The 22,592-nt window shown below is 36.3% G+C and overlaps 1 protein-coding gene across 1 annotated transcript in view; it reads left to right on the top strand.

The window, feature by feature from the left end:
* CngA (Cyclic nucleotide-gated ion channel subunit A) overlaps nt 1–19,747 on the top strand; it is a 52,481-nt gene extending 32,734 nt beyond the window's left edge. Inside the window, exons 4-9 of the mRNA XM_071590270.1 lie at nt 11,688–12,074; nt 12,279–12,606; nt 13,845–14,013; nt 16,331–16,414; nt 16,871–17,651; nt 19,454–19,747. Coding sequence (XP_071446371.1) covers nt 11,688–12,074; nt 12,279–12,606; nt 13,845–14,013; nt 16,331–16,414; nt 16,871–17,651; nt 19,454–19,704 — 2,000 coding nt within the window. The 3' untranslated portion in view covers nt 19,705–19,747. The remainder of the gene's footprint in view (nt 1–11,687; nt 12,075–12,278; nt 12,607–13,844; nt 14,014–16,330; nt 16,415–16,870; nt 17,652–19,453) is intronic.
* Nucleotides 19,748–22,592: the final 2,845 nt, after the last annotated feature.

Here is a 22,592-nt window from a genome sequence, read left to right on the forward strand (position 1 = left end):
GATGCTGAATAATCTTTACCCCTGAGGAATGGAGCAGCACCGAGAATTTAATCACAATGCAAAGTATGGAACTTTAATTATTTTAAATTGAAAAAACTGAAGGAACTACAACAACTATGAATGCATTCTAGGAATATGCACTCCGTTTGGAGGTTAAATGTATTCAGAAATCAGAATTATTACCTAGTTAAATAATAATTCATGTATTTTCCGTTAAATTTTAATACATAACAACCTTTTACTTAAAGTTTTTGATTACAAGTTTTGATAGCTTAAACAAGTTGGCCTATTATAGCCGGAATTAAAATGACACCTACCTAGATTTAAAAGGAAACGTTTAATAGTATATTTTCGAGGTGCCAGGGCAGCAACAAGATAAAAATATCAATAAAAAATTAACTATAACGTATGATATCGTATTTGCAAAAACAGCCAATAGTTATATTAAATAACGTTTTGGTTTCCTTATAAAAAGCTTAAAACTATTTATTTGATTGCTTTGGAAGATACTGAGTTTGATTATACTTGTTTTGCAATTTGTGCCGATATTCAATCATTATACCTCCTCAGCCGATACCAAACTCGAGATAAAAATAAATATTTCGCAGTTTTTCTTTACATTTGATCATTGTGCAGGGAAATTATTTTAAAAAAAGATGAGGTCAAGCCTTGCCCGATCTGACGGGACCCGATCGCCCATGGACTAGTGATTATTGCTATTACAAAATATGGTTGTAAGTACGAGATATGGTTAGCAAAAATTACCCAATCAAAATTCAACGAAATATTATATAAATTAAAAAGTACCATCCAGTATTATTGCCTCCAGTCATTTTATTCAAGATCCATTTAATTCTTTCATTGCACTTCAACAAGCGGTCAGTCGAACTACTAAGCAGCATTGACTGATTTCCTTGATATCATATGTATATATAGTCCAGATAAATTTAAATTATTTATTTTTTTTCTTTCACGACCACATTTACAATAAAAAATTCACAATAAAAAATTTATTAGAAACTTCTTATGGATTATGATAACGGCATATTTTCCTTATATCGACCGGAATTTAAATAAAATCGTCTTCAAATAACTTCAAAAAATACTGTTTGATTTTAAATCGTTTCAAAAGATTTTTTCATTAAAATTTTCAAATTAAATTAAATCAACTGATCGAATTAAACAATTATATTAAGGCAATGGGACAGGGAGGATCGTTCCATAATAAAAATGAACTTATGAATGAAGTATACTACGAGAGCAGCGAGTTATCAAAATGGATTCAACAATACACAAAAGTACTGAGTGAGCGCCACAAGTAGTAAAAATCATCCAGTGTCGTAAAATTCACATGGCACATCTCTTTCACACCAAATGCACTTAGTACGTATTCCGGAATAAGGTGTGATAAGTTAAAAATTTAAATGTTGATAACACAGTCGTGATAGGGAATTAATGCAAATTTTGTTTCAGTTTTCCTCTAATAATATAGAGTGGTTTATCTCAACCAAATAAATAAAAACTTGTTCAGAAAATAACAGTGTGAGTGTTGTAGATGATAAGTGAGTTTACTGTCATAATTAACAAAATGTGTTTTTTTTCGGAAGATAACACCACGATAACTTGAATCAACAAAGATTCCATCGCCCGTAAAACTAGTTTCACAGGTCGATACAACAAAATAACACAACTATCTAATCAAAATACCAGTGATTTTTAATTTTTTGCGTGCATCTATCGTTTAAAACTATAATTGTAAATCCCTGTCATCGTGTACGAGTAAAACATTCGAACTATTCAAAATTTTTTGGTCATGTGAGCAACAACCCTGTGAGCCGGTAACAATCCCGCTCAGTCACAACAGACCGTATTTGGAGGCTTTTATGGGCAGGATCCGGTGCGAAATAAAAATCTAATGCACAATTCCTTCCGTTTCCTCTCATCTTCGCGCATTATGTTCTCCTCTTCGTGCCTTGTGAGGAGGTCCAGGGTGCGAACATAAAATAGCCCGACGTCTCGATGTGGTACAATGTTGCTGCCTGGTCCCCGGTTCAAACGCTACAGTGCCCGCAGAATGGTTATACCCGTGTCGATTTTCCAGACCGCAGACTCCCTACCTTTACGGGATTCGGAGCAAGTTTTCCCCTCGGGCACACCACGTTCCCATTCCCAAGCCCACCCACATAGCCCTTCTCGCCCCACCCAATCCCCACGGTACGGGAGGACCGGTTAAGCCGGGGCAGTACGAGGCATGTGCCCGGTCTGTTGCTTTTTCATACACCCGTTATCCGCCGAGGCAAAGCTGCGGTCTCTTTTCCTATGCTTTGAACGCTATGCGCCTCCATACCTCGGGAAAGAGGGGAGGTGGGGTGAGAGGTGCGGCGGAGCCGCGGGGAGGGAAAGAGGACGGGGAGAGCCGTGAGGGGAGGAAGCGAGAGTCGCTAAGGGCAGGGTGTATGGGGCGTGGGTCACGGAGAAATGTCCTTGTTAGTCAAACAGAAGCCAGGAGATGTGGAAGGGGAAATTGAGGGGGAGTAAGGGTAGGAGGAGGGATGGAGGAGACGTGGTAGAAGGGCGATCCGATGCGACCGAGTTTGATGGCAATTGGAGCGGTGCGGACGTTGTGTAAGGGGAGAAAAGGGGAGGGGGAAGGAAGGGAAACGGTAGAGGGCTGGGATCCGTCCCTGGGAGGGACTAGGGAGGAGACGGTAGGGAAGGGTGGAGGGAAAAGCTGGGTAGATAACTGTTTGCCTTGAATTGCAAATGAAACGATCCTTCGAGGTCGGAAGTGACCGACAACACCCCTCACCGTGAATATTCAACCGGGAAATTTTATATCGCCATGCAGGGTGGATGGGTGCGATAATTTCCGGATAAATTGTTATAGCGATTGCTATACCCAAAAATTTCCGAAAGTAAAGACTTAAAAAGAGTAAAACACAACAGTAACTTTCTCTAAAGATATTAACTTTCGAATCTATACATTCATCATCTCTTACGAATAGTTCCTATAATGTCAAAGGTTTTGTGAGTCATGTTCAGAAGATAAGTGGACTCACGTCACGACTTTAAACTACACATCGTGGAATTTAGGGATATCCATTCAAATAAGAGAATGAACAACCTTTAATAAAATTATTTCATTGTCTTATTGATATGCTAAAACTAATAAGAAAAATCATATTAGTTTTAGTATATCACAGCTGCTTCAACTACCAGAAGATACATCAGCTAGCAAAAATATTAAAAATGAATTAAATTGGATCTAAGCGAAAGAGTGGTTTGTAAATTTCCTTATTCGCGTTTGTTATTTCCTTATTTTTATATTTGATATGACCTACAGAGATTCAGATAATTTTCTGGGCTACTCGCCGCGCAAAAGTTGTACCGTTCGCAGGGTAATCAGGCCTGCATTGACTAACAATAAAATTGTTTTTTTCTTATTCTTTTACACACAACAAATCTGACTCTAAAAATGAACTACATGTATTTTAGTCCTGAAAGCTGAATATTTTTCTTTTTGGAGAAATATTTTAATAGTGATATTACTGAAACTTAGCAATTTTGAGGTATATTAATGAGTGTTACCAAAAACTAATTTATCTGCCGTTACCAATTGAATATAATATGACCTTTTTCCTTGAATATAACAAACATTTGAATGAAAAACATAGGTTTCTAAAAAAATACACAGGAACGAAGGGCATTGTATATATTTCGGGAATGTAGAATTTTACCATTTGGTTATTTAAACTGTTTTAATTGCACCATAAGAAACAGAAGGAGTTTTAAACTACATACTCGGCCAGAAGAAACGATTATGCAAGTATAATCCCTTGATTCACTAATATTTGGTATTTTAACATGCCACTTAGGAGTAAAAACCGTTTTTTTTTAATTCAACGTTTGACTTTCATAGCCTAGGTTTTAATTCTATGCATGATCGCAGATCGTATTAGTATTGATAAGATGAGTGCATATTATGATCATTGAAAATTTTGCGATGCGAAAGACGGCGCTAAACTCGTCCCGAAGGTCTTGACGGACGACCAAAAGCTGAGTCGAGTGTTGCTTGCGAAGACCTGTGGCATCGAGACGATTCCCCAACACCCTAACAATCCCGAAATAGCACCAGCAGACTATTTGCTATTCCCATAAGTGAAATCCTCCCTCAAAGGACATCACCATCGTACCCTAAGTTCCGTCAAAGAAGCTTGCACGCGCACCCTTAAGGACCTACCGGAATCCGCCTACCAGGGAGCCTTCGAGTCGTGAGCTAACTACTGGAAAAAGTGTGTCGACTCTCAAGGGATGTCCTTTGAAGAATGTTGAGGCTTTGTAGCAATATCTCAAATACATCTATTTTTCCGAAACTTTTCCCGATACATTTTATACAAACCATGCATGAAAATTGCTTGAATTCGTTCTGCATAAAAGCATCAACTTGATAAGGCAGTTGTTTTGAATTTCTCATTATCATTATAAGTCATCCACACAATCAGAATAGGTTTAGGATGATCCAGAGCAACTATTGTGTACAACGTATGATGTGTATTTTGTATCTTTTGCCTACATTACCTATTACCCTTCTTAGTTCTCTACATACTTTTTCCCTGCCTACCGAAAATCCTATTTTATTTCTCACCTCCCTGACCTAGTATTCTTCCTTCTATTGCAACTTTCCAACGATTCTTAATATTCATTTCAACCACCTTTTCTGACTTCGGATTTCACCAAGTATCTTGATCCGTTTCACCGTGCTTAAACCTTTGTCGTTATTCTTCCTATTCGCTTAAATTATTTTCTTAATTCTTTTCCAAAACCATTAATCTTTATAGTACATGGAATAAAGAATTGCTTTACAAGAGCATTGATTTAGAAAATAGTTATTCCAATACACAGGAATGATAACTATCGCAAATGTCATTCTGGCGGCAGAATTGGTATCTTTTGCGGCAGCATTGCTTTCCCATTGTTTACACGACGGCTCTCAATGGCCCTTAAACTTCATCCGGCCTAAACCTAAATTTTCCCTTATCTCTTGATCTACAAGCAAGTTTATCAACTGATTTTAGGGTACCTTCTTGGCCTTTCAATTGAAGCTTCTTCATTCACTAAAGACAGACCGTTTCCTTTTAAATTGACCCTTCCAGTTTTGCTTACAGGCTAAGTTTATCTTTAATAACGGAGTATAATCACTTTAATCTCGAACACCTCATTGCCAATTATCTGTTCGGTACCATGACTACCCCAAAATATCTCGCCTCCCCTCCTTAAGATATTGCTTCGAAACTACCGCGCCAGTAATCCCAACTATCTTACTGTCTCCCCTCGAGAAAATCTATCGTATATCCACTTCCTTTCTCCCTTTCCCTCTTAAAATTTTCTACCTTTCCTGCCCTCAACATCGTCTTAACATTCCATGTCACTATCCTGGTCGTTATGGTCTTCTGCTGTTTTCTTTTCTGTCACTGTTGACGCAGCTGTGAAAAGATTTCGAGTAACACGATAACATCGCTGCGGCCTTACTTCCCTCGCCACCAGCCACGATTCTATTTCCCCTGAGCTGAGTCACGCAGTTAACAGGATTCGTAATTCCAATGACTGCGTCCGCCATTTTTTCAAGGAAAAATGAATTAAAGAGGAGCCCAGTAAAGTATAGTCATCAATGAAATTTAGTTCTTGCAAAGAAAATAGCAACAGAAATTAAGCTTCAATGTTACTATTTTAGTTCATTATCATTTATTAGAACCTTGAAGTTGGAGAATTCTCATGAGGACGCTTAATTCTAGATCAAGTAATGCAAAGAGGAAGTTCAGCGTCAACACCATGAGTTAATAGCAATGAAAATTACTTTTCACCAGATAAGCTTATAAGAGGTATAAAAATGTCACACATGACGATTTTTCCCACTGGTTTAGATATATTTATTTTATTCCATCTGAGGAAAAACTTTTACGAAAAGTATATTCGTATTTTTTGGACATTGTTAATCATTCATTTTTAGACAATATTGACACCAAAATTGTACCGAGTCACTTTAGTTTACTTAGCGGTCATTCACACTTAAAGACGCAGGGGCACTTGGTGACATACCACAAAAAACATGCTACAGTTCACGTCAAGATTACGAACAATTGAATTTCTTGAAGTTCGCTTGAAAGTTGTAGGCTAGCGTTATAAATATTACTGATCGAGGACGCTATTTATCCCGATTAAAAATTGGAACTAATTTATCACCAATTCTAAGCATAACTTGAAATAGAAACTAAGCAAGGCAACATCTAAGTTCGATCACATAACATTAATAGGAAGCCATAAAGCGTCGAATACACGGGTTTTTGTTAGGATGGATTTTCATCCCAAAAAAGGGACTATTTTACCAAATGTCTAATGCATTGGGTATCAATATTTTCCTCCTTCCACATATATGTCCAAGATCCTTTATAACACCAGAATAGGTGCCGCTCTAAGTAAGCAGAGTTTTAGAACCGTCAAACAACGATTCCAAAAAAAACTGGACCTCTGGTTAGGAACCGTAGATTTGAAAGATTATTAGTCCTCAGGGTGTGTTTATTCTGATTATTTTTACATTTGATTCAAATCCATGTTTTAATCAGGCACAAGAGTACGACTTCCCATTCCACTTCTCTCCCGGATATACCTATGCACTTTCGCCTCCTTCCCCTCCTCTTTTCTCCTTCCTGGGTCTCTCATCTTCCATCATAAATCTAGTAACTAATCTGATTTAAACCTTCAAGCTTGCACCTTAAAACACCCCCTCCCTATCAAACAAAGGCGTGATATCAGTGGTATTTTAAATTAATTGAAACTGCGGGAGATGCCGCGACAGTAGCTTTTAACAGAGTCATCCGCTAATGCGCATTACAATGCAACAATTTCAAAATGGAAAAATAATTCACCTTAACCGGGAGCGCGTTGATCCCTGTCAAGGTGAATGCTTTTTACATTTTGAAATTGTTGCATTGTAGTGGACCATTGGTTTAACTGTCATTTGAAATTTTACTTAACAGATGTAACACGCAATACCTACTTAACAAATATTGCCCTGTTAAATTTCACAAATGTACGTCATCAATAGGGTAAGTAGTTTCCTGCATCTAAGAATAATTAATTATAATGATGGAATGGTGGAATATTGGACAACATACATGTATTTCCAACGCAAATAATGGGGAAGGGGAAATCTTTCGTAGCGAAAAAATTGTTAAATTTAAAGTTAATAAAGGTCAGTTTCTTTGAGGTCAAACGGCAGCCAAGTTGATGACGAGTCAGGGCTCTAAGTCCAGGGTTACCTTGTAAAACATGGAGGAGTATTCTAATCATATAAAAGTTAAAATCGTCTGCACTTCAACGGAAACGAGGTTTTCAGTTGATAGGCCTATAATGACTTCTAGTAACCACAGTACAAAACTTTTTCAATTTAATTTTAAAGATTGGCAAATGATTATATAATTATTGGGGTCCACTTTCAGTTTTTGAGTGACATCGGTTTATAATATAGTATTTACCTACAAGTTGCGTCATGGTTCTACCGTCTCCTCAGAAAGAGGCGTCTGCACTCGTACTAATACCTTCGTTTAGAGTCAACAGCAGCAGTCCCATATGGGGTTAAGGGATATGGGCAACACTAGGTCACCAAGAATATTACCAAGGGTGACCTTCGGCTTGCATGTGTTTACTTATCGCGGCTTAAAGGTCGAAATGCTTCTAAATCAGGCAACAGATGGGATAGAGATGGGTAGGGCTTCATGATCTTAGGCATCGGATACTCTCCCCTTGCGTTAATGATCAGCAGTAACGATATACGCAATGATATGAGCCTAATTTCTAATCCACGGGTACTATCTTCTTCATTTTGCTAGTTCGATTGTGCTAGTGTATTTTTTCATTTTGAATTTCATTTAATTGTTTTAATTTTTATTTTCTCATTCAGCATTATACCAAATATATTTTAACACAAAATATCAGTATTCACTCTGAAATAATGCATCGCATATTAGAAAAATGCTAGCTAATAATTATCAATCCTCTTGCTTATAAGTTTACCCGGGCATAAATAACTATCCAAACCAACATTCTTTGGCTGACTCCTAACCTTTCACTCGATTATCTTGGTGTGTAAAGCAGGTAACGAGGACAAGACACTAGATTAAATTTCCAGTCGGCAAGCAATAATGATCACTACGCAAATGCTTTACGAGGGAGGTGAATAGACGAAATACGTATGGGCTCTATATAATTAATTATCTGGCATGGACACGGATTTCGGGAGGAGTAATCGCCACTGGGTGGGTCCGTAGGTATGCATGAACATGAAGCTGTAAACGCCAGAGACGTATTTTTAAGCGTGTAAAAGGACAAGACAAATTCCAACTGTGATTTTTATATTTTACTAATGAAACCTGAAGCACGCACTTTTGGCAAACATATCTACCACTGGTGAGAGCTTCATACGACGCTCACTGTCACAACTTTCTCGATCGATCGGTTATACATGTATTGCAATGTTCAAGCCTGGAGATGAGGTTTTTCCTGTAGAAGGTTGAATTTTAATAATAAGAAAGCACTCTCAACCTTCCGCTCATTGGCGGAAAAAGCTACAAATACAGCTAATTCATAACATAATTTATTACTGTGGAAGATAAACCTTAAAAATCAAATTCCGGAAGATTATTTATGATTGTATTCTTAAAATACATTTACTTGAAAAATCAAATCGCTCCAATACTTTATTTTGCACATTTTGAGGTGTGATTTCACTTTTTAGGCCCGCATCGAGAGTGGAGCTGAATATTAGCAGCTGACCGAACCTCTCGGTACCGGAGAAATAATGCGGGTTACCTCACAGCTTTCAAATACAAAATTCTAAAATATACATTTTTTTGTCTTTCAGCGGAACGGCTTCAGAATTATCAGAGAGGTGCTACATTTATTCCAAAAAAATTTGTGAAACCACCTTTTTATTTACATATAACGCCAAAAAATGTACATTTTTCAAAAAAGGTTTTAAATGGTCAACTGAAAATGCTACATGCGTTGCTTTTAAGGGCTAAATTCGGTATAGGTACTTTTCAAAATTTTCTTTTGATATCAAAAAGAAGAGTTAAGCAGGGACTTTACAACGTAGTTTCGGCATAAGTGATGGGTATTCCTACACTGGACCCGTAAAACTATATGTCTATGCATAAGAACTTTCATCTTTATGCAAAAAGCTATTTTGAATACATATCGATTTTTTAAATTTATTTTACTTTCAAGAAGGCGTGAACATTCAATTGCCAGTCCTCCGAAGGTAAATGTCAGAAAAAGATTAAAATGATAATCAATAGAAATTACATGTTTCAATTAAAAGCCAAATACTTTTAATCTTGACGATTAAAATTTTAAAATGCTTAGAAAAACTCATCATTCTAGATTAAACATAGTTTGTCATTGAACATTTTCACCAAAAGTTGAAAATGGACGACGATACGCTACGCTATTACCTGGCCATCTATGATAGCGACGGTAGTTAATTCTGGAAGCCCATGGACGGTCTTCCGATGTGACATGAGAAATGAGCTCCGCGCGCACCCTCACGGCGCGAAAGAGAACCGCGTAGTCTTTAAGTTAACGAAGACTTCATTACAACTACTATCATTGAATACAGCAATTAATTCAGGAAGTAGGTCACAGGGATTGTGTATGATATTATTTTCCTGGGCCACGACAAAACTGTGAGCCCCAAATCGAAAATTGAGATACGCCCCCGATTGAAATTCTTAATGCAATGCTTTCATAATTGTTGGATAGTTAAACAAATATTGCCTGAATTGTGATGCATTAACAATTTCGATTAGCCAAGGATTAAGCCATCACTCACTAATGATGCAACCACTTGCTGAGATTCTAAGTTAATATTGATCCAAATAATTACTACTTAAAACATACCCCAAACCGTGTGTCGAAAATGTGTTGCAATGGACTGAAGGAAACAAGATTATAGGCAATATTGTGCATTACTAACAATTGAGGAAGATACCTGCTACACCAATTTTTGAGGTTGGAAAACGTTGATTGACTAATCACCGGTATTGGCAAAAATCTGAAAAATGTTCCATTCTTTCGATAGATTTCTATCAAAAGCAATTAAACATAATTCAATTTTAATCACTCAACAGTAATTCAGGAGATTTGCCTGAAATCAATTTACATTCCTAAAAGTCGGAGCTAACTAAGTATATGTCCCATGTGAAGCGACATCCTTCAATAATAACAGAAACTGTAATTTATACATAAATGTGCCCATGTAGTACTTGATCGGCTCCCTACTTCTACTAGATAGGTAATGATAATTTATGTAAGTTCCCATTCAGTCACTTTCAAAAAATAGCAGTTCGGAAAGCAAATCATTATTCTTCAATAGCTTCCTTACAGAATGTTTGGCAACGATACAGTGTCTACTGTTTGAACTGAACACGGCATAAACGCCACAGTAGGCATATCGGATTTGTACGCCGCCAAATAACTAAAACCTATTAATTAAATAAAGATGCTAATTACCTTAACACACGTTGAATGTTTCTCGGCACTATTAAATTTCACTGCTTCACACTTGCCGGAAATAAATCCTCCAACTTCAATGACCCTCGCAAACAAAAGAAAGAATCAACCTTGGACAAAAAAATATCAATCTGTTGCTATGGTAACGACAGTGATTATATGATGATTTAATGCTAAAAATTATTATTTCTGATAAATTATGCGTAAGAATAATCTTGAAAGAGTTTTAATTTTTTTTTCGATATTTCCTATTGGTATTAATTTATAAACAAATGACTACCTCCTTCACCACCAGCACTGATGCCGAAACTGGGCAATGGAGATATTATGCGCGAAAAATTCATTCGAAATGTCTGCTGTCGTTTCAGGCAGTATGTTCCTAGAGTATAGTGGAATGTACGCCATCATTTTCAGGCATTCTGAGAAACAGAAAAGCATTGTTGTAGTTAAAGTCTTAGAAATGGAATACCAAGTGAAAGAAGAATGATCACTTAATTACCTTAGAAATTAGCCAAAACTCCTGTTAAGTAATGTAGTGAAGCAATTTTATTTAATTGAGCCACTTGATTCCTAATTTTTCATTCAATCATTCCCAATTTTCCCTTTCATGGAAAATTGGTGAAAAAATTGAAAATTTGTCTTCATTCTGCAATTCATCCCTTCAGGGTGGGTGAATTAATGGATTGAAAACAAATTAAACATCCTTTAATTATCTATTCCAATTAATTAGCAGACAAACTTGTAATGGAAACATGGGTTACTCTCCCATGTAAAGAAATGCAATATTATCCAACAGGATTTTTCTTAGCACGTAGTCAGATACTATAAAAGACTAGGTCACTGCTCTTTCTTGAAAACTCAGAGATCTCCAAATGTCCTGGAACTAGTTACCTGCTATGATTTTTCCCCCAACTTCTAGATGAGCCACAACTATCAGTCCTTCATTATAATATTTATTTATTTTACATATGTGTTCTTGATCATTGATAAAAACCTAGCTATCACATGCATGAATTGGATGCACTTAGATCAAATAAAACCAGTGAGGAAATGAAGTGCATTGCACCTCCAGTATTTATGCAGTTTGAAATTGAAAACTTGTTCTCTTTCTCTTCTACAAGGGTACCTTGAGGAAGGTCTAATGGTTAAAGACCCTCGAAAACTCCGTCGAAACTACTTCCACTCCCCCCACTTCAAGTTGGACCTTGTCAGCATCCTACCAACTGAACTAGTGTGCCTCGGCATTGCTTCTGCCACCCCTGCCTCTTCTGATCCCACGCCCTGGCCGCCCCCTGTACCACGACCTGTCATTGCCCGCCTCAACCGTTTGGCACGCCTCCCTCGGGCAAACGACTTCTTCTCCAAGACAGAGACAAGGACGCCACACCCCAATGCCTTCCGGATAGCCAAAGTGTTGGGCTCTACTCTTCTCCTCATTCATTGGAATGCCTGTGCCTACTTTGCACTCAGCTGTTTCTTAGGGTTTGGCTCAGATGGTTGGGTGTATGGTGGGGTGCCTGCTCACCACCGGGCAGCAATGAACCTGCAGGCAAATACCCTGTCCACCACAACACCCACTGCTGCAACAACATTGGTGTCCTTTGCTGGAGGTACTGGGGGAACAACTACACCAACAGCGAACAATGTGACAACAACGAACAACACCACAATGACACCAACCATGCAGACCACAACGGTGCCAATGACTAGAGCCCAAGCTGTTAGGTTGACAACAACACTGTCTCATCAATACATTTACAGTTTCTATTGGTCAACTCTGACTCTGACCACAATTGGAGAAACACCACCACCAGAAACTGAGCTAGAGCATGTGTTTGTGGCCCTGGACTTCTTAGCAGGTGTCTTGATATTTGCTACCATTGTTGGTAATGTAGGCACTATGGTCAGCGGTGCTGGTGCAGCAAGAATGGCTTTTCGAGCTAAGTGTGACTCAGTTAAGCGTTACTTAACCTTAAGGAAAGTGTCCAAAGATCTTGAAGATAGAGTCATCAGGTGGTTCGACTACGTTTGGGCCAGTAGGTGTGTATACATTAGTCATATTATTCAAACTATAATTACTATTCCAACCAATGAATTATTTTTAATCTTATCCTTTTCAACATGAGTTAAAGATTTGATAGGATGAGTGCATTCATAATTCATCATTCCAGCTTGTAATTAATCATTTAAGATATGATATGCAAAATGATAGATATTCAATGAACATTTCTCCTACTTTAAATCTCCTTATTTTCCTAAATGGTTGAAGAGGTCATGTATAATGAATATCATAGTTTTTATGTTGGCACAAGTGCACTGATTATAAATCTAAAAATTATTCTGTGAGTTCATAAATATTGTAGGTGGCTCATAATTGTCAAGCAATTAGTAGAATGATTATACTAAATGATCTTATAGCAAGTTGAGGAAGAAAATGATGAGTTTCATGTTGAATTTATTAAATCAGAATGGTTAATCCACAAATTCTAATTTTAAATGCCTCCATCAATTTATGAGACTTTCTATTGATCACAACTTCACTTGTGGAGAAAATTCTTGAAATTCTATATTCTTGAACAAAAACATGGCTGTAAAAATTTCTTGTCTGCTTGAGGAAGGTGGAGCCAATCTCGTGAAATAGATAAATTCACTTGTTTAAATATCCATAACATTGGGAATGAAAAAGGAATCCCATTACTTCCAAGGGCTTCTTGCCAAAATAATTTAAATTTCATATCATCACTTCTTCTGGACAACTCTTTTTTCACAGCCAATAATAGTGATGGGGGTAGGGAATCATGTCCTCTCTCCTCCGAGATTTTTATGTTAATATTAATGGAAGATACCTTTATTTTCCTATGTTAATCAAGTATCTTAACCATACTAATTATATCAGCTGTATGGAAATGACCTTGGAAAAAGTATGGCTAGAATGGAAAGGTAATCAGTGATGATGAAGTATTGATTGGTCTTTCACTCCCTCTCCTAGATTCTAAGTAGTATTCATGTCTCCGTTTACTGTGATTATTTCTGTGTCTAGCAGCAAAAGCACCGTGTATTTTTAACAATAGGTTGTTAATAGTGGTTTCATATTTAAGCTTAAGCATTAGTTACATTTTATAGTTCATCTTCATTCCTCAAAATTGCTTCTATGGTGGATATGGCCTCCCTGTGTGAAGTCCTCAGTAGGCTACCAATGCAATATAGATATTCTTAACCATTTCAGTTGTAATTTCATTACTTATGGCTTGAATTAATTTTTTTCATTTGCTCTTTAGACAAGCATTGATGGATGAAGAAGAAGGTAGAGTTTTATCAACTTTGCCACCACATCTACGTTCTGAAATAGCCCTGCATGTACATCTTGACACACTCAGACAAGTGAGGATATTTCAAGATGCAGAGCCAGGCCTTCTTGCTGAACTGGTGCTCAAATTACGACTTCAGGTAAATATTACTGAAGGGTATTAAAGCTTGGTTTACTTATTTAATCCCTGCATAATTAACCAAGCAACACGTTAGAGTCATGGCACTAGAGGATTTTCCAAAAATATTTCTTCATCGAGTAAGTAATAATTTTATATTTTCATGTGCCTTTTTATGGATTATTTAAATTAATGTTTATAATTAAAAATAACTCCTGTTTTATAATTGATACTAAAATATTACCTGTCCCAGATATATTTTTTTTAATATTAAAGAAGAGAATATGAGAATGCTTGGGTTATGGAGCTGGAACCTTTTAGTTAAAGTAGATAATCTTAATCTGAATAAAACAATGTAAAGAGAGATAACTAAATGAAAGAAAAGATTTGCTATTCAAGTGAAAAAGCAATTTAACCGTTACATTGATAAATGCTTCTTTTAGTTCTATTTAGTTGAAAAATTAGCAATTTGGTGGAGAGAACCACTGAAAAATTTTATATCATTGTTGAAAGTGTGTAAACAATTCATAATAAATATTTAATCTCAGTTATAAAGGCCTAATTCAAAACTTTCAAGGGAACATAGGCAAGTAGACATAAATGCATATCTGAATGGTAGTGAAAGGATTAATTACAAATATAAATACATTCACGTTTGAAATGTCTACCTCATGCATATAAAATACTATCTTGAACTTCAAATACATTAAGTTTCCAAGTTTTTGATCTATCACTCTTTTATTTTACATTGCATAACATTAGGTTTCTACGCCAGTACTCAACTTACCCCCTCTCCCTCAATCCCCCTATCTTCCACCCCTCTTGGAGTCAGGATGTATAAGTTGAAAAATTTTTCATGTTTGTCACCTGATGATGATACGCAGCATCAAAACCATGGTCATGTGAAGTATTAAATCTTTGTGTGGAAGTGCAAATTTTTTTTTCTACCCTCATCAGCCTTAGATTGACTTAAACATTAGAAATATATACAGATTTATGATTTTTCTCCTTTGCAAAGATAAAAAAGCAATATAGCAGAAATGAATTTATAATCCCTTACTATCACTTCTTTCACAGTTTTTAATGACACTAAGTCTGTTTAAGTAATTATCATATCTAGATGCAACAGGATATTATATGCTACCATACATTTAGACATTTTTTTCAAAGGACCTGCAAGGCTTTGTCATAAGTAACTCATAGCCCTATGAAAGGACTTTTGGATGTTGCCCTCTATGGAATTATGCTGATAATTAATGCATAAAAATAACCATAAACACAGAAATCAACCCAAAGGTCAGTTCAGTAGGTGATGCTGCAGCTCACCCAATACTAAACCCAACATGTGTGCCTAAGCATGTGAAATTCACACATAAGGGTAATGGGGCCAGTGCTGGAATAAGATCTGGAGTATGAAAAATTACATAGCTTGGGTTAAGCTGAGGGTGCCCAGAGAGGCTTACCTGGGAATCAAACCTGAGCCCTCTGGCCAGTAGTCCAATGCTCTACTCCTGGACAATCTCAACCCCCCATTTACCAATATTATATAAATATATGAATACATAATAACTTCATGAATTTACTTAAAGAGGCAATCAATTCGCTGATGAAGAAGGTAGAAAAACTCAAAGGAGCAAGATTAGATGTTTTGGTGTGCTACATAGATTTGCACTGATATGTGTAAAGAGTGTTGTAAGATAGTTAAAAAGTGTATGTGTGGAGCTTTGCATTGAAGGAACAATTGTTCAGTGTAAAATATGTCCTATAGGTTGGGTGAGTGGCAGGATATTGGTGAGGGGTATTTTCAGAGTGGTTTATAAGATTATTTAATATTGCACATCATAAAATATATTTTAGCTTTGTAGTGACTAGGAAGAATGTGAATCAAAGGCTTGCTCCTTGTTCCTGAGTTTTTGGAATGTGAATATTACAGAGATCAGGTTTGAGTAATATGTACATTTATTTAATCATTTAGGTACCAATTCATTGAGAATATTTAAAATTGTGAGCATAAATATTTACAAATTTCCATGAAAGCCTCTGTCATGTGATGTTATTTCAACATGATAGAAATGTGTAATTGTACTATTGTGTTGTCCGTGCACATCCAAAACCTACTTAACTGATAGAATACCAATTTAAATAATAACTGTTCATTAAAAAGTTGTCACTTTAGTCCTCACAACCATTAAGTACTTGTGATGCAACTATCGCAAAATCTCCATCATGTTCCCTGGTTATATGACCCGAAACACCTAGTCTTGTGCATAACACATGCTCATGAGTTTACACATTAACTATCTCGACTGAAATTCATAGCTCTATTATTATTTTTACAGGTGTTCAGCCCTGGTGATTATGTATGCAGGAAAGGTGATGTGGGACGGGAATTGTACATTGTCAAGAGAGGAAAACTTAATGTGGTGGCTTCGCCTGGGAAAAAGACGAAAAAACCTAGAACAGAGGCAGAGAAAATTGCCCGAAGGGAGAGAAGGCGTGAGGCAGAGAGGAAGGGAGCCACTGGAGGCAAAGTGAAATGTGGAAAGGGGAGTCAACATCAGATGAAGAAATTGTGGGGATGGTGGTGGAATGGGTGTTGCCCTGGGAGTTGCGGCTGCGGACGCACAAAAGATGAGAGTTCAGGGGGGGAGGGTGGCTGCTGCCCTCGCGGGAGAGCAGAGGACGACTTGGGGGATGATGGAAGGGATCATGGAAGGGTCCTTTCTGGCCTTAAAAATGCCTTAGGGTGCTGTGGGATGTGTGGGGGTAGGGGTAGGACAATAAGTGACAGTGGGCAAGGGGCTAATGCAAATAATTCTGCCCCAGGGAAGGATGGAGCTGGTAACAAAACGAACGGCTCAAGTGATGAATCTAGTGAGAGTGAGGAAGAAGAAGAGATTGTGCAGGTGACTCTGGGAGCTGGCAGTGTGTTTGGAGAGGTGGCTCTCCTTGACATTCCGGGAACAAAGACTGGTAACAGGCGCACAGCTAGTGTCCGATCAGTTGGCTATTCTGATCTTTTCTGCCTATCTAAAGTAGATTTGTGGTCAGCTTTGGAGGAATATCCAGCGGCAAGGAGACGATTAAGTGAGAGGGGCAGGAGAATACTTGCAAAAGATGGACTACTAGCAGATAAAAAAAAGGAAAATGAAGAAAAGAAAGAGAGCCCAAACAATGATCAAACCCCAGCAGTGCCAGCTAGTGAAGAGGGAAATGCAGTTAGTGGCATAACACCTAGTCCCAATGGTGAGCCTTTACAACCTGGACTGAAAAAGGAAGAAACAGGACAAACAGTGGTAAAGCATGTCCGCATTGGTCAGACCAATTTTGCTCCATCCATTGAAGATCAAGAGTCTACAAGCCAAGCAATGAAAATGAAAGGTGATGAGGCTCCAGTGTCACCCTCACAAACTAATGGAAATGTATCGCAAAAGGATACAGAAAAAATTGAGAATGAATCAGATTTGAATGAGAAAAACAAGAGTATAACTTCTGCTCAAGAAGCCGGAAAGTCTGCCAATAGCACTGAGGAAATGGAGAGCTCTGATGAAATTGCTGATTCAAATCAAAGACAGAGTGATTGCCCATCAGATGATGATGAGGATAGCCAAAGTTATCGCACAAAAGAAAAGAATCTAGAAGACCGCGTGAAGCATATTGGTGAGTAAAAAATCTTTTCAATTTTAATAGATATGTATATTTTACCAATGAGTTTTAATTTGGAAATTTTCATTTTTTGACTGACTTTTTGGCAAATTCATATAAAAAATTGAACAATATGCCAAATTATATTGTTTGTATTAATTTGCCATAAAATTGGTATGAAGATACTTGGATTCACAATATCAAAGGTGCTTCTTGCAGTTTTTACCAGTAACATTGACATTATAATTAATGATATATGTAACACCACATATTGATGTTATTTCCTGATGAAGATTTTTTGTAATTAATCACAAACAAATTTTAATTTATCAATAGACTTTTTATTAAATGTATTATTTTTTCATGTTTTATTGCAGCATCTCAAGCTTTAAATTATCCAGACTACAGAGAGATTACTTTCATTGTTATCACGTTAAAGTTGAGAGGCATCAAATTGGAGTAGGTAGAAATGTTCACTTATTTCGGAAGTTTCTTGAACAAGTTTAGGCAAAGATGCAAGGATAATTAAAATAAGAATTACATTTGTTGAAATACGTCTAGAGAGAGTTGATGGCAAGAAACTTGATCAAAGATGTAAAGAAACATAGGCAAAAACTTGAGTCTTATAAACTTGGTCATTTAAGGTATGAGGATAAACATAGAGCAGTGCCTTTTAAGGTGTGGGCATGGAGACGAATGAAAAAAGTGAAATTGGTGGAAATAAAATCAAATGAAAAATTGGTGGGTTAGAAAAGAGTGTGACGAGAAATTCAAAGAAAGTAATATAAATAAAGGTAGAGTATTTTAATTGGCAATTAAATGTTTAAGACTGTGATGGGGAAAACTTTTAGGCAACTGAGGTGGAAGAAGGAAAAGATTTTATATCTTGGAGGGAATGGAGGTAGACAGAAACTATGCATAGTTTATGAATAATTTACTGTAGTGTAGGATGCTATGGTTATTAGGCTGTGTTAGATATGTATCAGTGGTTAGTCTTGAAAGCGTAGCAGTAAGTGTCCATTAAAAAATGATCAACCATTAAAAATAATCACATTATCATAACTTATTGTGCCAAATTTGGAGCTAAGAGCTTGTGTAGTTAGAAGTTACTAGTTACTGGGGATGGTGAAAATAGCTGAATAAAACAATTTGAGCTCGATTACTATTACCTTCATTGTAATTTAAGGAAATATAAATTATAATTGCAAATTATGTTTGGAAAAAGTTGTCTGTAGAACTAAAACTACCAACCCTTCATTTTCAGTTCATTTTTCAAACTTATGCTTTTTTAATACAAGCTTCAATACTTACTGCTCAAGCAGCTGGAAAGTCTGCCAATAGCACTGAGGAAAAGGACAGCTCTAATGAAATTGCTTCAACATTTTTAAAAAACAATATGCTTCTGCTTAAAAAAAGTAAAAACAGAAGTGAATACAAAAGAATGACTTTATGTAGTGACAAGTATATATGTAGGTACTCTTTTTGCAAATCCAAGGAGTATTGAAGAATCAATGAGAATGAAAACTCAATAAATTTCAATGTTGTACCACATGCCATATTGCTACAGTAGGTACCTACTTTTATATGGAGCATTAGCAAACAAAGTAGTATCAACTATTGATTTGAGAATTAAAATTTGAGTTTTTTTCATTTTCCTGATGTCAAATCATTACTTCCAGGCCAATATTTATTATTCTAGCTTCTTCATTTCCAACATACTATTTTTTGACTTGGCTGACATTTATGATAACTAATGTCATTCTAAGACATCTAAATGAACCAGGTTATTACTAATTGTAACATGACTTTCATTACAGAGGAACTTCTAGAAAACTTACAGTTAAGATTTGCTCGACTAATGGCCGAGTTCTGCAGCAACCAAGCCAAGGTCAAGCAGCGCCTAGCAGTTATAGAACAGAGTTCTCAAAAGATTAGATCCTCAAGCACAAAAACAATTTCACATATGGATAATGATGATAGAATGAATAACACAATGTATTACCTGAGCCCAGCAGCAATCATGAATGAAACACATTATCCAAGGCAAAGCAGACAGAGTAGTGTCTGAAGTGGTCTTCTCACAGAAATAGCTAATTAATGAAGTTCCTGAATTTATGAAATGGTCCTAAAGTAGTTTAAATTTATTTATTGTGAATGACTTTTGGTTTTAAAATTTCAATGCATTCCAGCTCAATTACCTACCCATCATGACAGTTTAAACTTTGAATATAATTTTGTTGTTACATTTTTTTTAATATTCTTCAAAAGAAGGCACAGAGTCTCATCACTATTTGTTTATTTCTTATAAATGTACTCTTTTAAAGATTTTCCTCAGAAAAATGTGGGAAAAGTCAATCAATTTTCCATGCACATATTCAGGCATAGTAATATTGATCTTAAAATGAAGCACCTGGCTCTTTGAGGATGTATGTAAATAATACAGATCAATAAGCAATGATGTACCTACTGTCATGACGCACTAAAAAAACGAACACTGAAAAGTCTATGAAAGTAACACCTGCATTCAATTAGATAAAACCAAATTCAAAATATATTGCACTTAATGATAAGTAAGTCATCATAAATTAAAAGCTGCTTCCTTGAATTTAATAAAATCCTAAATAATGTATTGTAATAAAAAGCATAATTTTCCTCAATATAATTATGATGAGATAATGCAAGTTGATGAGGGAATTTATTTCCACAACATGAGTCATTCACCTTCATTATCATGGGATTTCATAGAGCATAATTTAATTGAACCTTTCACTTTATGATGACTATAGTTTTGCATGAAAGTGCTCTCTTTTTACTTATAATAGTATTTAGCTAATTAATGAAGTGCCTACTTATAAATGACATGATAGTGACTAATATTCCTTATGTATTCAATTACTATTATTTTAACAAAAAACAAGTCCAATGAATATTATTTGAATTGTATTAAAATGAAATTAGTTCCATTTTTATGGTTTATACACATTAGGAAAATGATCCTAACAAACTTATGTTAAAAAAATGATGATCCTACCAAACCTTTCCACTACTAAAACCAAATTTTGGGGCCAATCAAGACAAGTTTAATGACAATTTTTGCAACCAGTACCTTACACCTCCTTTAAATATCATGCGAATTAGATTTACAATAAAAAATACACTTTTGCTGATGCTCAGTAAATAAATAATTTTATATTTTTGGTACTAAAGATACAGATAATGTTTTTAATGATGAGTAATTGGTGAGAAGTATCAATGGCCCAGTTCAAAGCTGGATTACTTTTATTAAGAATAAGTCTTGTAATGGTCATGTAACAACAGCATACCAAATAAAAAATTTTAAATTGTTGGCTCTTTTTTTCTTAAATTATTACATTTGAAAACACTCAAAGTTATGATTCACAATCACACATGATACCATACGTTTATGTCTTGCTTAATCTTATGACTTAAGACTGCTCTCTCTTGAGGCAGGCATTGGTACTATCACAGAACAGGAAGTACTGCAGTGGAACCTATCAAAGGTGAGATCTGTCTAAGAGAGAAACCTAACGCCAATGGAAATATAATCATAATGTGTAATACCCCTACCATGCCATGTCATAACCAAGGTACCACCATCTTTTCCCTTCCCTTACTTAAATAATCCCGACCCTCACCTTAACTTCCCTCCTACATAGCATCGCTCTCTCCTCTGTCCTAAGCGTACACATTCAGCTTTTGAAAGTGAACAAAATTTGTAGCTGATGATGCTGCAAGTCAGTAAAACCCATTGTATCTCAAAATGAAGTCTGTGGAAAAGTAAAAAAATCTTTTGATATGGACAACACACAATTCCACTAAGTGAAGCCTGAAACCATAAAGTATATAATGTGTAATACCAATGGTGAAATAATAACTTTGTAGTGTCTTACAGAATTTGTTCCATACTATGTGTTTCAATACCTTTGCATCATTATCAGGAAAAATGAGTGTTTACAAGTACGGAGTGGGATGTTTGTGGTATATATAAAATCTGATTGAAAACTTAACTAAACATAGAAACACAAAGAAAGGACTCTCACAAATATGGTTGATGTTTCGGCAGTCAAGACATCATCCTCAGAACTTCTTGATTCTCTGATATACAGCTGTATATATTATATGAGGATGTGGTAATCCAGGGGGTAGAACTATTAACTACTGATTAGAAGGCCTGGGATCATTTCCTCGGTATACCTCTGGGCACCATCATTTTCACCCAAGCTGTGTGATTTTGGGTACCATATCATCTTGAGAAACCATAGGTGGCACACAGAAAGAAACTGGCCCCCCTACCTTGACTTGCAAATGAACATGCCAATGGGGTTTGTAAGAAGTGATTTCTACTCCAACCAATCAAACTAACCTACAGGTTAAAAACTGGTTTAAACATATATGAGGCTTGTCTGGAAAGGGTCCAGCCATGCAATATTTTGAGGAAAAACAGCTTACCTAGTACAGCAAGGCCTTATTCCTTTTCGGAGTACTCCCCCTGGGACCTTAAACTCTTATCCCAGCATCCGCTTCAATTTTTCAATACAATCAGCAAAATCAATTTTCAGAATGGTGATCAGCTGCCTTGTGGCATTCTCCTTTATCTTGCCAACTGGCTGTTGGGAAGACAGGGTCATAACAAAAGACCCAGGACTCATCTCCGGTTATGATATTTTTGGTTAGAAAACCTGAGTCATACGTTGCGGCTTGGAGCAAGTTTGCTGTGACTGCAGCACACAATTCTTGATGCTGATGATATAAAAGAGAATAAGGCAAGGCAGCTGATGACCATTCTGAAAAAGGACTTTGCCTATTGTTTTAAAAGGTGGAAAAAATTGCTGGAATAAGTGTGCAAGTGCCCAAGGGGAATAAGGCCTCATTATTCTAGGTAGGATTTTTTTCTCAAAATATTTCATAACTTGATTCTCTCCAGACATACCTTGT

The sequence above is a fragment of the Hetaerina americana genome, unplaced genomic scaffold, assembly GCF_022747635.1.
Source record: "Hetaerina americana unplaced genomic scaffold, ioHetAmer1.1.p SCAF_4, whole genome shotgun sequence".
Classification (NCBI taxonomy): Eukaryota; Metazoa; Arthropoda; class Insecta; order Odonata; family Calopterygidae; genus Hetaerina; species Hetaerina americana.